At 46.2% G+C, this 16194-nt stretch overlaps 1 protein-coding gene across 9 annotated transcripts in view; it reads right to left on the reverse strand.

The window, feature by feature from the left end:
* SMARCA2 (SWI/SNF related BAF chromatin remodeling complex subunit ATPase 2) overlaps positions 1 to 16194 on the reverse strand; it is a 170231-nt gene that overhangs the window by 58565 nt on the left and 95472 nt on the right. For all 9 annotated transcript variants that reach the window (XM_045772431.2, XM_045772420.2, XM_045772427.2 and 6 more), the window contains 3 exons: positions 15815 to 16042; positions 12239 to 12316; positions 7292 to 7510 (listed from right to left, as the gene is read on the reverse strand). In XM_045772431.2, coding sequence (XP_045628387.2) covers positions 7292 to 7510; positions 12239 to 12316; positions 15815 to 16042 — 525 coding nt within the window. The remainder of the gene's footprint in view (positions 1 to 7291; positions 7511 to 12238; positions 12317 to 15814; positions 16043 to 16194) is intronic.

A 16194-nucleotide genomic window follows, 5' to 3' on the forward strand; every position in this document is an offset into this window, starting at 1 on the left:
TCCAGCCCAAACACAGGAGACGCTGTCCTGCTTCAAAGATTTCTAGAGAGAAAAATCCTCTTCAGATGGGTGACAAGATAGTTTGCTATTTCTCATTGTGTATTTCAACAGAATTTCAGATACTTTGTGTGTGATACCAATGTCTTTAAACTTTCTCGGTACTTTCCCCAGTTCTTTGTCACTACCTCTCCATGGCTGTCTCTGCCTCTTTACCATGTAGGTTCTGGGGCAGCCTGCTGGTGATGGAAAGCCAACGAGGGGATCTTATCCTGTTATTTGCACCCTGGTGTTACGTAGCTTTTTAAGACACCCCCAGATAAATTCCCTTGAGACGTGTCACATTTTACTTACTGATTACCCCTACTACTGCATGGTTTAAGACTCTCTTACTGTTGCCTCCACTTCGAGCTGCGGAAAGGAGAAACCCCCCAAATCCTTTGAGTGGTCAGGAGACAGGACCAGGAGGTCACCACTCAGGCAGTGAAATCATGGGGAGCCTGGGCTCTTACTTGGTGACAGGCTGGTTGAGGAAAAAGAGGGTATTCTCTGGGCTGCTCCTTCTCGAGGTCCCTCTCGAAATCCTAAACCGTCTCAAACCAGCGGCATCTATCCCTAGATTGAAGATGCAAGGACGCGAGTCTTACCACCATCACTTCTGTAACTTGGTTTCGGGGCCCAACTGCAAAAACAAAGAGAATGTCCTGCATCACCAGGAGCTTCCACAGGATACCTAAAAAAGCATCCTCTTCCTCATACATGCAGGACCACAGAGACACCATTGAATAAGAAGGAGCTTTCCAAATTACAGTTTCGAGACATCAGATCCATCGTGACACAAAAGCGTACTCTTCAAAGTTTGTTCCTTCTATCCGGCTGGCAATTAAATATTATACGGAGCACATAATTTAGTTTGCATTCCAATTATCTTCCAGTGCTGTAGGGTACAAATCACTCACTCGACAATTAAATACATTCTGGGGTGTCACTAAATGTTGTAAGGGAGGGAAGGATTCTGACGTTGGCAGATGGACCGAAGGAACCGGAAGAGGGAAAAAGCAGGTACTCCAGAATTCACCCTCAGCCCAGCTTTTAGCGTTGCAATCCCCGATTTTAGGGAGCCCCTGCCCCCAATAATGATTAAATACTGGAGACATCGCAGGGCACACATAGCTGGGGCTAAACCGAAAAACCCGTCCCCCTGGGCTCATCAGACAGCTGCCAATTTAGGCTGATGGAACGCTTGGTCTCACACATAAAGACACAAAGATATTTTTCCAAGAAATTACCAACACGAGCCAATTATTGTGTGCGCACGTGCACGCGTGCACACACACACACACACACACACACACAAACACACACACACACACACAGTACGTGGGGTAGCACTGTTACCACCTTGGGTTCACCATGGGAAAAGCTCTGAAATGCTGATGGATATTGTATTTTTAAAACCACATTCATATTCTCTTTTGTGCTTTCTAAAGGCGCCGTCCCCTGTTCAGGGGAGCCAGCCACTGCCTTTAGAAGGATTAGAAGAAAGTTGGTATGCAAAATGAAAAAAGCCAAATGATACCAGTGCCTTCCAAAAAGGGATTTGTAAGCCCACCATCAGACAGCAGTCTAAATCAGGATTTGTGGAGGGAGAGGAGTTTCCTCAATTCCAAAGGCTCTTTGCAAATGACAGCGATGCCTGGGGGACAGGGATCCTCTGAACTGCTGGAAGCCATAGGGTTGAACCCTATAGCCGGGTCACGTGTGTACAGGAAGTTGCTATATATACGGGACAGGAAGGCAGGGCAGAGCGAGTCTTCTTTCTTGGCGGGAGTAAAGAGGAAGAGAGGTAAGAGGTCAGGCCTGAGGATATTGCCACCTGTTGTATAATCAAGAATTTGTCTGGTCTTTGTCCTGGGTTGCTGGCACTGAGCTTCTAAAGCCCTTGGAATTTCCTGAGTGGTGGCGGTGTCTTTGTTATGCTAATGAGGTGACCAGGGAGGGCCCCTGGAGGGCTTCAGGATGGGGGCTGTCACTAGAAGAACCAACCACTTGATTAGATGGTTGGGCTGTGGAGCCAGGGGGAGCTGGGAGGAGTAGGGGACTGGAGGGGGTGTCTCATCACCCAGCTGATGATTTGATTTGATTTTACTTTATTTTACATTTTATTTTATTTATTTTATTTTTTTCCAGCAGATAATTTTAATCATTCGTGCCTACACAGTAATGAGCCCTGGATAAAAACTCTGGACACTGAAGCTCAACGGAGCTCCCTGGTTGGTGAAACGCACTAATGTGTCGGGAGGGTGATTCGAAGAGGAGAGGGCAAGGAGGGGGTCTCTGTCTGCTTCTCAGACCTCACCCTGTGCATCTCTTCATTTGCTGGTCCTCCTGACTTGCGTGCTCCGTCATAAAACTGTAACCACAAGTAGTGCTTTTCTGACTTCCATTAATCATCACAGCAAATTACTGAACCTGAGGGGGCCATGAGAACCCCTGAATTTATAGCCAGTCATCAGTCAGTCAGAAGTGCAGGTGGCCTGGGGACCCCCAGAGTGTGGCTGGTGGGAGAAAGAAGCACCGTCTTGTTGGGGCCTGAGCCCTGTAACTTGTGGGGTCTGTGACAACTTTGGGTAGTTAGTGCCATTAGGTTGGGGTGGAAATGGAATATTTGCCTGCGTTCGGGGGTGGGTGCATTCGGGGGTTGGGTGCAAGGAGCAAGAGGAATGAGACCCTAAAAGTGCCCAGAGGTAGATTTTCTGTGAGGCTCATAAAGTGCAAACTTGAGGACTCTCACCTAACGTGCTCCTTCTCAGGCTCTGGGAGGGTCCCTCACGATATGGCCACATACGATGTGCAAAAGCTAGACAGTTTTGTCTTGTTTGTGCTAAAAAAGCTCCCTCACCGGGGCGCCTGGGTGGCTCAGCGCATTAAAAGGCTGCCTTGGGCTCAGGTCATGATCGGTCCTGGGACGGGAGCACTGCATCAGGCTCCCTGCTCAGGGGGGAGTCTGCTTCTCCTTCTCCCTCTGCCCCTCCCCCCTGTGTTTGTGTTCTCTCTAATAAATAAATAAAATCTTTATAAAAACAAGACAAAGCAAAAACAAACCTCCCTCACCCACCCAGCTTTCAGATTCTAGAAACTTCAGTCTTGACAACCCCCTGGTGGTGACTGCCATTGTTGAGAAACAGGGCTAGACTCTTGCATGTTCTAGCACAGTGTGAAGAAAGCGACCAAGACTGCAGATTCTCAAGCAGGGCACAGAAGAGCTAGGAGGGCGATGATCGCACCAGAGGGGCTGGGGGTCCTCATGAGACTTCAGACTGCAGGAAAGCTGCCAGCTGGAGGTGGAAATGGAACCCCAGACTTCAACAGCACAAATCATGGAAATCTCCCAGGGAATAAGATGGGACCGGAAGCACATGGAGACCTCCAGGGATGGGACAGACCGGTAGCCCTGAGCTGAGCCCAGCAGAGACCCACAGGATAGCGGCCAAACCAGGGCACCAGCCCCCAAGGCCACGACGAAACACTGGCTTCTACCATGAACCAGATGCCACTTGGGAAGGAAGATGGGACAGCAGCCCCCAGGAGAGGAGACAGACAGCCCGTGGGATACATGAATGCTGACCTGACCACCCCAAAAAGACAAGTTTCCCTCAATGGAAAACAGGGATTTCAGAATAACTTTAAAAAAAAATTTTTTTTTTTAAATTGAGCTGTGTTTGAAATTGTGATCCTTCTCATTTAAAACAACATTACGATTACAGAAAAATTTTAAAATCTTCCAACTAAACAGATTGTCTAAAGGTCACTGTGGGAATTTTTAGCATAATATGATTATAAAATAAAACCTGTTTGTGATAAAACCATAATACAATGTTCAAAGAAAGTGGCCATATCACTTAAATTTAACCTAAGTGTTCTGAGGCGGAGACAGCTAGCTAGTCACCAGAATCTTATTTTCCTGGGCTGACGGCCAGACCGCACTTCCTGGGCTCCCTTACAGCCAGTGTGGCCTCATGACTGAGCTCCAGCCCGTGGAACGTGAGCAGAAGTGATACGGAACCATGGCAGGCCTGGCCCATCCGAACCCCACACCCGCCACTCTGTGCTGCCCCCCCACTTCCAGCTCGCTGGGATGCAGACGAAGGAGCTGGCAGAGGCTGTGTCAGCCTGGACTCTTGAATGGCCACATGGAGAGCAGCTGCCGTCACCATCCAGAAACACTCACCTTTGGCTTCTCTGTGAGGAAGAAAATTCTACCCGTTTTTTCTGATAGCCCCACGAGTAGGGCATGTGTAGGTCCAGCCGTTGCAGCCGTGAACATTACTGTAGGCTAATTCAATGGTGGTGATAATTCCATGTGGCAATCAATGGGCGCTTACTATTTGCACACGGGATTCCTGAGTTCTTACAAGATCCCCTTACCCACTACGAGGAAAGCGGGCGTGTGCACAACTACCAACAACACTAGGAACGTGGATGTTGAGCTGGGACTGGAGAACGAGCATGGGCATGTGAGGGCTCGGAGAAAGTTCGATTACTCTTTATTCGTGAAGGCGCCACAGATGTGGCGGCAATGGAGCTGGGCCTCGAAGGATGAGAAAGGTTCAGCAGAAGGAGGAGGGTGGGGAGGTGCATTCCAGACGGAACCCGAGTCCTTGCGTTTGATCCAGAACAGGGTTCTGTTCACCCCAGAAAGTGGAATCAAGGCCGGGGAGGAACTAACACCCGGGCTGACCACAACCTGGAGGCACGAGGCAGACAAGAAGGCAGAGCGTTTCCTTGAGGGCTGGCCAGCCTCTTGGCGCGGGGGCCTCGGAGACGGTGGCGTCGGCGCGGGGAGCTGCTCCGCTCAGCTGCCTTCCGGCGCCGGGATTGTACGTGTCTCGAGGCCTCTGCCAAGCAGGCGTTGTACAACATTGCCAGGAGAAAGAAGAATTACTTTAGCCCTGTCTCAGCATTTCTTACACGACAGTCTTTGCCATATTCCCTTTCAAGGCTGGGTTGGCCGGGCCCATTCAACGCACGCAATCATAAGCCCGTAGGGAACGACTCCTCGTGTCCAGGCTTGTGAAAACCCCTTGAATATAATGTGATTATCAACAAAGCTTGCTAGGCTGATATCCAACAGGATGGCTGCTGGTGAGCGAGAAAACAGGACGGTAAGCATCCATCTGGAATGCTTAGGCCGTGGGGCGCCCTGCCTTGACTGCGAGTCCCGGCTGACAGCAAGTTAAGAGCTCCTACCGAATACGGACAGACGATTTTCAAAAGAACGGATCCCAAAAAGAGGTATTACAACAGAGCTGTGCTGAGAACACATCTGTCCTTCCTGGGTGACTTCATATCTCACGAGACACCTCAGCGTGAACATTATATTATAAATGTGAATTTCACAGCGTCGTTTTGAAAAACAAACTAGTTTTCCGTCTTTAGGTGTGTATGTTAGAGGTCAAAGAAGGTCTACTGGATCCCTAGAAAGAGGAATGCTATCCTAACATTATGGTAAATGAGTCGATGTCCACTTTCCCCTTAAAAGTTACAATTTCATTTCACGAACATTCCTTGGGTCCCTACTATGTGATAGGCACCGTGCTATTCCTTAGTGACAGACACTGAAGGAAAAAGAGAACAAATGAGGTATTCTACACTTGAAAACTTTCTAAGATCCATGTTATTTTTCTTCAGAGCATTTCCCAAGGATTGTTTCAAAAATGGTGAGTTCGGCTACATTCTTGCCTAAAAGACAAGGTACTTTTCCTTGTAATATCTGTAGATTGTACATATAAAGACTGACTCTCCATGTTGGCCTGGATGATTGTATCATCTGCTGTAATAGGACTCCAGGTACTCGGTTTATTGCTTAAATAAAAGAGAGAGGGAGGAGAATTTTCCAGAGCTCAGAAATGATTACAAAACAAACACAAAACTCTTCACATTATAGAATGAATCTTAATTATACAGCTACAACCTCACAGTAGAGAAACAAAAGAAATCCATGAAACCAGGCTCTCGGGCCGCGGGGCTACTTGGATATGAGAGTAAGACAGTCACACACAGGAAGTCAGATTCTGCACGCCATTGTTCAGCCACAAATATGAGCAATGCTTTTTCGTCTCTTTCTTTTTTCAGTCTTCTCAAAATTCAGGTCACGTCTCTCTCATCATACAGCATCCTGAGTAAATCACATCTCAAGTGGTGCTGAGACCTGTCTGCCTTTGATCACCAGTCTCCAAATACTTCCCATTGCCTTTCTACCCACCTACCGACTTACGTCCTGGCTCCTAAAGCCATGTTTCTCGAAGCTTGGAAACGGCATTCCCTTTCGACAAAATGAACAACTCACAACAATAGCTTCTATTTTATTTGGTTTTCAACCCCACGGAGCTGATTATTTCCAGCGCACATTCACGGGTCCTGCCTGGAACGAGGGTCCCAGGTTGCTGTCAACACAGGTACTAAGTCTGCTCCCAGCGACGGAAAGTGGGGCGAAACCTTCAAATGCAAGATTCCCACCGGCGTGGCATTCACGCACGTCACTCCAGGGGCGTTGGGATATTTCTCTGCTCCCCAGGCAACTTTCTGAGATTTCATTCCCCGGTCGAAATGAGAAATCAACATTTTCCAAAGTTGGGGGGAAACCCCCAACTACAGAACAACATTTCCAAATGCCAGTGACCCCAGTCTGTGCTTGCCATGGACACACCACATCAGCCAAAATTGGGCACGCCAATATTACAGCACTCATGAATTCTTATTTCTAGCCAGCTGTGCGATCCTGCATAGTCGCTGAACCTCTCTGGGCCACAAGTGCCTTGTCTGTAGAACCAGGAGAATACAAAGACACCTTCCAGATCTAATTTCTCCGGGTCTAGGGAACACCAATGCCGTTAGAACACACCACTGTCTCTGAACTCTCTCTGCAGGCCTTGGAAAAGCCAAACTCCGATTCCAGACCAGGACATGGAGGGGGAACAATTAAAAAGGCCTCTCGGGCCCCTTCCACAGTTTGATCCTAGCTCCCACAGTGAGGCACGAGCAGGCAATCGGTCATAAAACCTTAGCGGGCCTCATTGCTTCCAGTGGCCAGTTCTGCTCTGGCACAACATTCTTCACTGTATTTCAAGGCCCTGCCTTGGAACACCAAGAGTCCACCGCAACAGCAAAATGACCTTCCCTGTGCTCCAGAGCCCCTCTGCTTTCACTGGCCACTTGTCCCTGGGCTCCCGATTGCTCCAGCCAACAACAGGAGCCCCGACCTGGCAAGGACAGGTAAGAAAGCCACACCTACCCTCAGCCACTGCTTCTCCGTGAGGGCGTCGCTGTAGTCCACGTCCCGGCGCTGGCGAGACCCCCTACCAAATATTTTCTCCTCCTCTTCTTCACACGTGAGCCGTTCTACTTCGGCGTCATCCTTAATAATCCAGGAGGGCAGCTCATCTTCCTCCATTAAGCGGGGCTTACGCTTCGGGTTCCGGGCATCCTCCCTCCGCCGGTCCATGTCCATACGCTGGAGGCATGAACAAGAGTTTCACCAGTGGGAAAGGGGACTGGGTACAGGATCGACTTCACAGCACACAAAACTTTCACGAATCACCTGCTAGGGTTTCAGGGTCCCTTTCTGCTTTTCCCATAAAGTCTCTCCATCCGGCTGACGTGTTCTAGCTCATTCCCCAAGCACACTGTCCCCGCAGAGATTCTGTAAGGTAACATCTCCTCCCTCCCTCTGTACCCCTTCTCTGAAATTCAGGCATTTAAAATACACTCTTTAAAAATTCCTGCTCTTGGTCTGTGTGTGTGCAAAGCTCCCCCTTTAAGTCATAGAGAGGAAAGTCCAACTGGGGATGTATTTAAAAAATATGAGCCCTGGAGATAGAATGCACTGCTTCCCTGGCATAAATGTGCTCTTTAAGCATATAAAAGAGAAACTTCATTAAGAAAACTTCCTTTTACTTAATAGGGCTCATGCTTTTAATTAAACAACCAGGAAACAAAGTCAGCAACCCAAGTGTCGCTGTGGAGCGGCCACCCTCGGGCTCGGACATGGGGGCACATTAATGGCTTGATTAGCCATTCGGCCACGAAGGTACTGAATTTTTGGTGCACCGTGGGCTCCGTGAGAGGAATGTCCTTCAACTCTTCAGCTTTCAAAAAGTTTAGCTCTTATGAAAATACTGTTACGCTAGAGCAGAAGCTGAGATGCCGTCTCATCTGATCAGGTTAGAAGTATATTCGTATATTTTCATAGACCTCAACATGCCTACGCCCCTACCTCTTGCTTTCTTTTTAAAAATCCAGTGCACTTTTAAGTGAGTTAAGTGCCACACACTTGGCTTTAACCTGTAATTAAACAATCTGCTAGCTTCAAAGAGCAAATAAAACCTCCACCAGATTGCTGCGTAAGTTAGTTATATAAATAAATATATATATATATATATATATATATATATATATATCTCGCTAGCTAAATGTACTATTGCTACAATCGAATAGACCATTAACCATTAAATGATTTACCTTTGCCCTTTCTTCCTTCGGTTCTACGGTACTGACACAGGGATTCAACATAACTTTTTCCTAAGAACTAAAACCGGCAACCAAATGTAAATGGAATTTCTATTCAAATCCAACCTTGACTTCTAGGATCCACATAAAAAATTCAAGTTCAAAGTCCCTCAGACTGCGCTTACGCTTTTTTGGAAATCATTCTGTTCCCGAGACGGGGCAGGCCTGCAGCACGGGGGAGCCCCATTGGTCGATAAATGTGGCCGTCCCGTTCCGTCATGTGCTATAGTTAGCCGGAGAGGCTCTTAATCCTGACTCCTAATGCTCTGGTATCAGAAATGGGATCCACCAAACTTGCGTTGTTAGCACCGAGAATGCCTGGCTGACAATGCAGTCTAGAGAGGGGCTTCTCGAAGTGACCTCCTAACAGTTCTTTAGACGCTAATGAGAAAAAAAACCCATTTTTTGGTTAACGTATGCCGCTGAGATGACACTTCGGTTTTTGGTTTGACCACCACCATTACCTGTAGCAAGGACTGTTAAAATGACTTATGCCATGCATATTTCCACAATTGGGAACGTGAATCTTTCCTGACGTAAAAATAAAAAATGGATATAAAAAAAATAAAAAGTAAATTGATATAAAATCTAATAGAAAAAGTAAATTGCACTTGCTTTTTTTTTTTTTTTTCCTTTTAGAAAGGGTTGATGCACTTTTTTAAAAAATAAGCTTCAAGTTCTGATGGTTGCATCTATCCCCAGAGATTTCTACTTGGAGAAGACCAGAATGAAATCTGAAGGTGATATTCAAGTAAGTCTAATTTACTGTTCAGGTATGACATGAATATCTTTGTCTTAAGACCTGATAATAAATGTTTTGCTAACAAGTACAGTTATTTTTAAAAAGTACTTCTTGCCTTTGTAGGGAACATAGCGGTTGAAAGTTTCATGCTTGTATGTTATCAAAATGTTTCATATTTGTACCTCGATGTGTCAAAGATCTCTTTAGGTCAAATTCATAGGCAATCAGCATGAATGATCACTGTTGCTGAAGTCCCATTTTTAGAAGGAAACAAGAAAAATATTCAAAAGGAAGGTTTTATTTTAAAGAGACTGTCTCCTTGATGTGTGTTATTTAACTACAATGTCTATGATAAATCAAATCATAAGCTTATATTGAATATTACAGAGAACTTTTTTTTAATAATAAGGGATAAAAAGGTTAAATAGATGAAATCCAAGTCTAGCTCACATTCCATTCTTGTGTCTCACTGAACTTTTTCATCAGAGTAGCTGGCAAGGACTCAAATTTGATTTCCCGCCCCCTGGTGGAAGTGCTAATGCATAGTGAATTGGCCAAAGGCAGCCCGCTGCTTAGATTAAAAAAAAAAAAACAAAAGCCAAAACAAACCCCAAATTTGTATAATCCAAAAATGAGAAGTCAACCATTGAGAAACAAGCAGAACATGCCCCAATCAAAATGCCCACCAAGAAGGGCTCCCCCACCAGTTTCACTCGTTTTAAGCCTGTTCTTTGCATGATAAAATACTCCCAAATTAAAAGAAGCCTGGGCCTCGGCCAGACATTCAATTTTTTTTTTTCCCCTGAGGCTTTCAATTTCTGCAAATACCCAGCCCAAAAGTCAGAAAAGAGAAGTACTCTTTTCCCCTCACTTCGGGGCTGCTGATGGAAATCTCCATCTCTGGGCCTAATCTAATTTGTATAATGACAGGCAGCTTATCCGTTCCTGGGCCTCAAGAGTATCGGAGGCTGTGGCCGTGCTGAATTATTGCCAATCAGTGAGCAGCCGGGGAAGCTGAGGGCCTCTTGTCCCCGTGTTCCCCAGGAATCTACATTTTAATAAGTTCCTCAAGGAGAGAAAAGATGTCTGCTTCCTATGTGTATCTCTAATGTCCCTCCATAGAGAACAGTCTATAGAGGGGGGTGACCAACAGTTTGAGTTAAGACGTTTTGGTTTTAGGAACACCCCACAGGGGCCATGCTGTTGTATGACCCCGCTGCATCATTTTGATGCAAAATGGCCCAGTCCGGGGAGGGTGGTGTACGTGGGGAGGTGGGGGGAAAGCACACATCCCAGGTTAGGAATTATTCCCACGGCGACCTAAAACTTCCCTCCGAAAGAATTAAGTGTCTTTTCATCTTGAATTGTTATGTGCGGACACAACCACTGTTCCCTAGACAAAAATTACAAGATCGATCTCTCTCTCTCTCTTTCTCTCTCTCACACACACACACACACACACACACACACACACACACAGAAAGCCTCCACAGAGCCGGAGCTCCCTTCTCAGACTGTGCTAAAAGAGAATGCAGATCCTGCGGGTCATATCTGGCCCAGGGTCCTGTTTTGTTTGGCCTGCAGTATTACAGAATAAAACATTGAATTTAGCCACAAACCTTCTTAAATCCAGAGACTGCATGTGAAAAATCTAGATTTCTAGCTTCTCTTGGCAATTTGGAATTCCTGGCTACACGGGGCTTGGGGTTCTGTCCCTCTTAGCCAACGCAGCTCTAGGTTACCACCGCTACCCACCCACTCCTCTACTCGCTTCACTCCTGCAAACTGCTTGTCTGACACCCGAGGGCATTCAAACTGGGGGGCCTCCGATTTGGGGGCTGTGCAGCATTCAACCACCTGAGTTACAGTTCGCATTTATTCACTCATTCCGCCATCAGACTAAATGTCAGAAAGATCAACACGATTGATGGTACAGGAGGGAGCCTCGCAACTTTCTACACTGACATCTTCACAAGGCCTAAAATTTTGCAAATGCCACCATTCATTCAATCAATATTTGTTAAGCAAGTACTACGTGCCAGACTCTTCCGAGCACCGGGGATGCAGAGATAAGTAGTTACGCACATGCCTTAAGAATGCAGTAAAATATCACTCCTGAGGGCCTCCTTCACTTGCCAAGGGGCTTGCTTACACACGTCCTGACCTTGTGGCAGGCCACGCACACAAATCAAATGCAGATTTCAGCAAATTACACGTGACTACCTACGTAGCATGGAACATCAAGGTTGAAACCATGGATGTTAAATCCTCAAATGTCAAGGTTCTTTTCTATCTGTCTGGACCAGTGAAATCCAACCGATTTCTATCTTTCAGTGAAGGCTACACCTTGATGTGCTTCTGGAAGGTTCCTGTTCCCTTAAGCAGGCTCTCTTCACCTTTAAGGAGGGGCATGGCCCTGTTGTTTGATTGCTGTCCATCCACCCCACAGGGAGCATACTTGCTGTGATCCAGTAAGGAGACAGCGAGGGAATGGCTGCAACTACCTACAGGAGCTGGGCAGGTTTCCTGAATGACACGGGCCTGCAATTAGAAATGAGCTGGAAGGGGGGTGGTGGGCGGGGGAGGGGGGATCTGTGGCAAAGCTGCGGACCACATGGCCTGTCCAGAGGGTACAGCTGCTATTGAGCCCTGGCCAACTGTTTCCACATAGAGACGTGGGCCTGGTATTGCCCATTCTCCTTTTTCAAGAGAAGCCAGAAATCAGGATTCTTTTTATGTTGGCAACAAATTTGAAATTTAAAAAAAAACACTGCGTGGGCCAAACAAAATATGTCTGCAGGCTAAATCCAGCCAGTTTGCAGCCTCTGAACTGAAGAAAGGCACAGGCTTCACAAATGCAATCCCGCCAGGGCACGCAGGCTCCGCACATCTCGTGTTAACAGAAAAGTGCATGAGTTTCTATGGTATTACCATGAAGAGATCAAATTCCTCTTCTCGTCGAGCAATCATTTGGTTCAGAGTCTCGTCGTCGGGCACCTCATCTTCTTCCTGGGGTCAAGAACACAATGACTTAACAGGCTTTAAGGGAGAGCTTGGACAAGTGGGGCGAGGGACGAAGGAGTCAAGTGGATCTGTCCCCTGCAGACCACAGGGATCCATTTCTCCAGCCAGAAGGAAAAGAGAAAGGTCACTGGGTGTGGTATTTGCCATCATTATTTTGCAAGTGATTCAAACCATCTTCCCAGGGCAAAATCTGTTTAGAAAGGAAACATGGTAGTGATGAAAAATCCTGGGCTTTCTGGGGGGTGCATCTTAATTCCATTACTTTTAAAACAAAGACACTTAATGACTCCCTGCCTCAATGACCTCATCTGTAAAATGGGTGTGACATTTACTTTGCAGAGAAGTTGTACGATTTAAGTAGGGAAAGGCACAGGGGAAAGTGCCTAACATAAATCCTTTTAATTCTATTAATCTCAATCCACATATAAAGGCTTACTTTCAAAGCCTTAGAAAAACCACAAATAGGTGAAAATTTGTGAGCAGGCACAGAGCAAGACCTTAAAAATCATATAGAAACATCAAATATAGAGCCTTTAAGATAGGTTTAATTGGTGTCTTTCAGTGGGAATTGTTATGCTAATAGTTAAAGCTGTGGATGGGACAACTCAGAATGTATCTGAAACAAACCCCCATGAACTATCCTTAATTTAAAAAAAGATTAAATGAAGTAAAGAAAGCAGGTACACAAGGGCTAACATTTTCGCTTTATATGGTGTTAGACCAAGGCACATGCTCTCTGTGCAAATTCCTCAGAAACCAAGTTCTCCAGCTTCCTAGAAATGTGATGACTTCCACACTTGAAGAAAAACATGATTTTACAAAGTTGGACAGAGGCTGAAGAACTCACCTTCCAAAATTATTTTTATTATATGCTGGCTAAGCGTGTTGAAAATCGAATGGAGAATTTCAGTGTATTAGCAGAAGGAGGAAGGAGGAAAACCCAGAACTTCAAACATCCAATTTCCCAAATCACACATTCAAAACGAGGCACCTTGTTCTAGAAACAGTATGAGTGTACGAGCGAGCGGCTTACATGAGATAATGCTGGGGCTTCCCAAGATAACGTCTGATGTGCTGTGTTAGAAATGAATGCATTTCCATAAAGCAAAACTTTAATGACTCAAGCTAATAATTACTTGTAAAAAGCTTTCTATTCTAGTTCATCTCTGGACTGATTAAAGTCAATTTGTCTCAATATTATATTTCACCTGACAAAGACTAGCTGGCAGGGGGCTGATACTTCACCATACAAAGAATCTGGTTAAGGGGTCCTTTGGTGAAAAGGTGCCCTGCTTTGCCCACTCTATACCCAGAACCATATATTATCCACTCAATGTCTACACAACAGGGGGCTCGGACTCCCCCGTGCCTAGGATGAAAAGATTCTCTTGTAAACTGGCAAGAAGCCTGCCAGCAGTGGCCTGACCTTCCCACAGACCGGAATGCCTGGGAGGTGGGCAAAATCTCTCCCTGGGCTCCTTCTGCCTTAGTCCTTCCTGGCCTATTGACCGTATAGACAGTGGCCTCAATATTTGGTACCAGAGCCCTTGTGCAGTCTACTAGCATCCCCAAATATTTTCATATCCTGACACAGGCCACCCAGAAAATGGTACCATGTCTCACACACCCAGAGCCTGGAAGGAGTGTGGAGCCCCGGCAAGGCTGCTGGGAATGACAAGCAGCTGGCAAGGGACTCCACTCCAGCCCGCCTTGGTGGCCCCCAGGGCTGGGAGACACTGACATCTCCTTGCAGCCTAGGAGGGCTGGAATGCTCTAGGCTACTTTGCACCCCATCTAACCCAGGCCAGGTTCTGTTTCCACAAGGCCTCCACAAAACAAATTAAGCAAAAACACAGGGGAGGCCTTGGGCTGGGTATCAGCTCTGCCCACACCTGCTTTGTGACCATGCATATCATGCACCATGCCCCCCTTTAATTTCCAGTTGCATAACAATAATAACAACAACAAACACCAAAAACCTGATTCTAAATCAGTACCAAATATTCAATTTCAAGAACTGAACCTGTATCACATAGTCAGTGTTAAGAATTCAGTGGTGAACTATTTGAGATCAAAATTTTTAAAATGTGTGTCAAGGTATGAATGTATGTGCAGACCTATTTTTCATTATTTTAATGAAATCTCATCAAATATAGAAGACCCACAAGTTAGGAGGAAGCGCCACAGAAAAGTGCTCTTCAGTGTGTGGAAAGCTTCATTTCAGGGTTCATTTAAATATCAAGATCTACTTCACATTTAGACTCGTTTCAGGAAAAAAAAAGTACGTGAGCCTTTTGAAAGAATTTGGCTTATAATTTATAGAAGATTTCAAAAACATATATCCTACTGGAGGCAAAGTCAAGCTACATCTAATATATGCAATGAAAAGAGTGCTCCATATGGCTCCGTAAGGTCAACCCACTCTTCAGTTTACAAATATGGGGACATCAAACCAAATGTGTCCATCCCAAGGCAATTTTGTGGTAAGGACTGGCACTGGTATTTTGCACGGTTTTCTAGACTACGTTGGAACTATGTCTTTCAATCTCTTTCAAATCCACGTGGGTTGAAAATTTAGTACAGAATTACCAAAACTGGCGAGGTGCCTGGGTGGCTGTCAGTGAAGCGTCTGCCTTCGGCTCAGGTCATGATCCCAGGGTCCTGGGATCCAGCCCCGCTTTGGGCTCCCTGCTCAGTGGGGAGTCTGCTTCTCCCTTTCCCTCTGTCCCTCACCCCTGCTTGTGCTCTCTCTCTCAAATAAATAAATAAAATCTTAAAAAAAAAAAATGACCAAAATTGCTAATCTAAAAAAAAAAAAAAAAAAATACAAGTGACGGCCTGAAGAACCCCCTTAGAGAAACATAGCAATGCATTCTTTGAACAATCTTGCCAAGGAAAGAAAGGTTGTTTTGTTGTTGTTGTTGTTTTTAAACCATTTTCTCACCCTTTGGTTGGCTTTTACAGAAAAATTTGAACTGAGGGTAAAAGTCATGCTTTCCCAGTACCAGTAAATAGGTTAAGACAGCTGTGACGGCTTGTCCTTCAGGCATACTGAAGTGCTCAATCGAAAGGCAAAAGACAACAGAGGGCCCTGGGGGATGGCAGAGAGAAAAGGCAAGGAGGGCCCCTCCTCCAGGCTCTGTTTTGTCTCATCTGGGCCCAGATGCAGTTCCGCGTCTGCCCTATAGGAGGCAGTATTTACAACAGGATCAAGGGCTCCGCAGCAGGTTGGGTCTCTGGGGAGAAAGCGGGAAGAAGCACGCCCTGGCTGAGCCTCACGGTCCCTCCAGCAAATGCTTTTAAGACACTGGTTTAGATAACTTTCAGAGGCTTTCTCTGCTTGGGATGGAAGATAGCAGCTAATTTATTCATTTTAATTAATGCCAGCCCAGGAAATTCTTTAAGGAACAAAGAGGTCATTCTTAATCCTCCCCAAGACAAAAGGTCACGGTCCGATTTCATCAACCCAGCTTTCTCGAATACCTCATTTTCCTCTTCGTGCTCCAGGATGGCCTGCAGGAACGCCCTCCGCTCGTGGCTTGAAGACTTCTGATCAAACATGCCGGCCTGGATCACTTTCTGATCCACGTTCAGCTTGTACTTCGCCGCGGCGAGAATCTTTTCCTCCACGCTGTTCACCGTGCACAGCCTCAGCACCCGGACCTCGTTCTGCTGGCCGATGCGGTGAGCTCGGTCCTGTGCTTGCAGATCCTGTGAGGGACAAGGACACGCTGCGAGGGGCCAGTAAGCCCATTAGCCCAGGACCCACGTCGCCTGCCCGAGAGGGAAGTGAGGAGGGTTGTTTCACCCACTCGTACTCATCAAAGATTTTGCTTTCATTTTTAAGCTGGGCTCCGAGGAGC

Source organism: Ursus americanus, chromosome 34 (assembly GCF_024610735.1).
Source record: "Ursus americanus isolate L20-20 chromosome 34, mUrsAme1.1.p, whole genome shotgun sequence".
In the NCBI taxonomy this organism is placed as follows: domain Eukaryota; kingdom Metazoa; phylum Chordata; class Mammalia; order Carnivora; family Ursidae; genus Ursus; species Ursus americanus.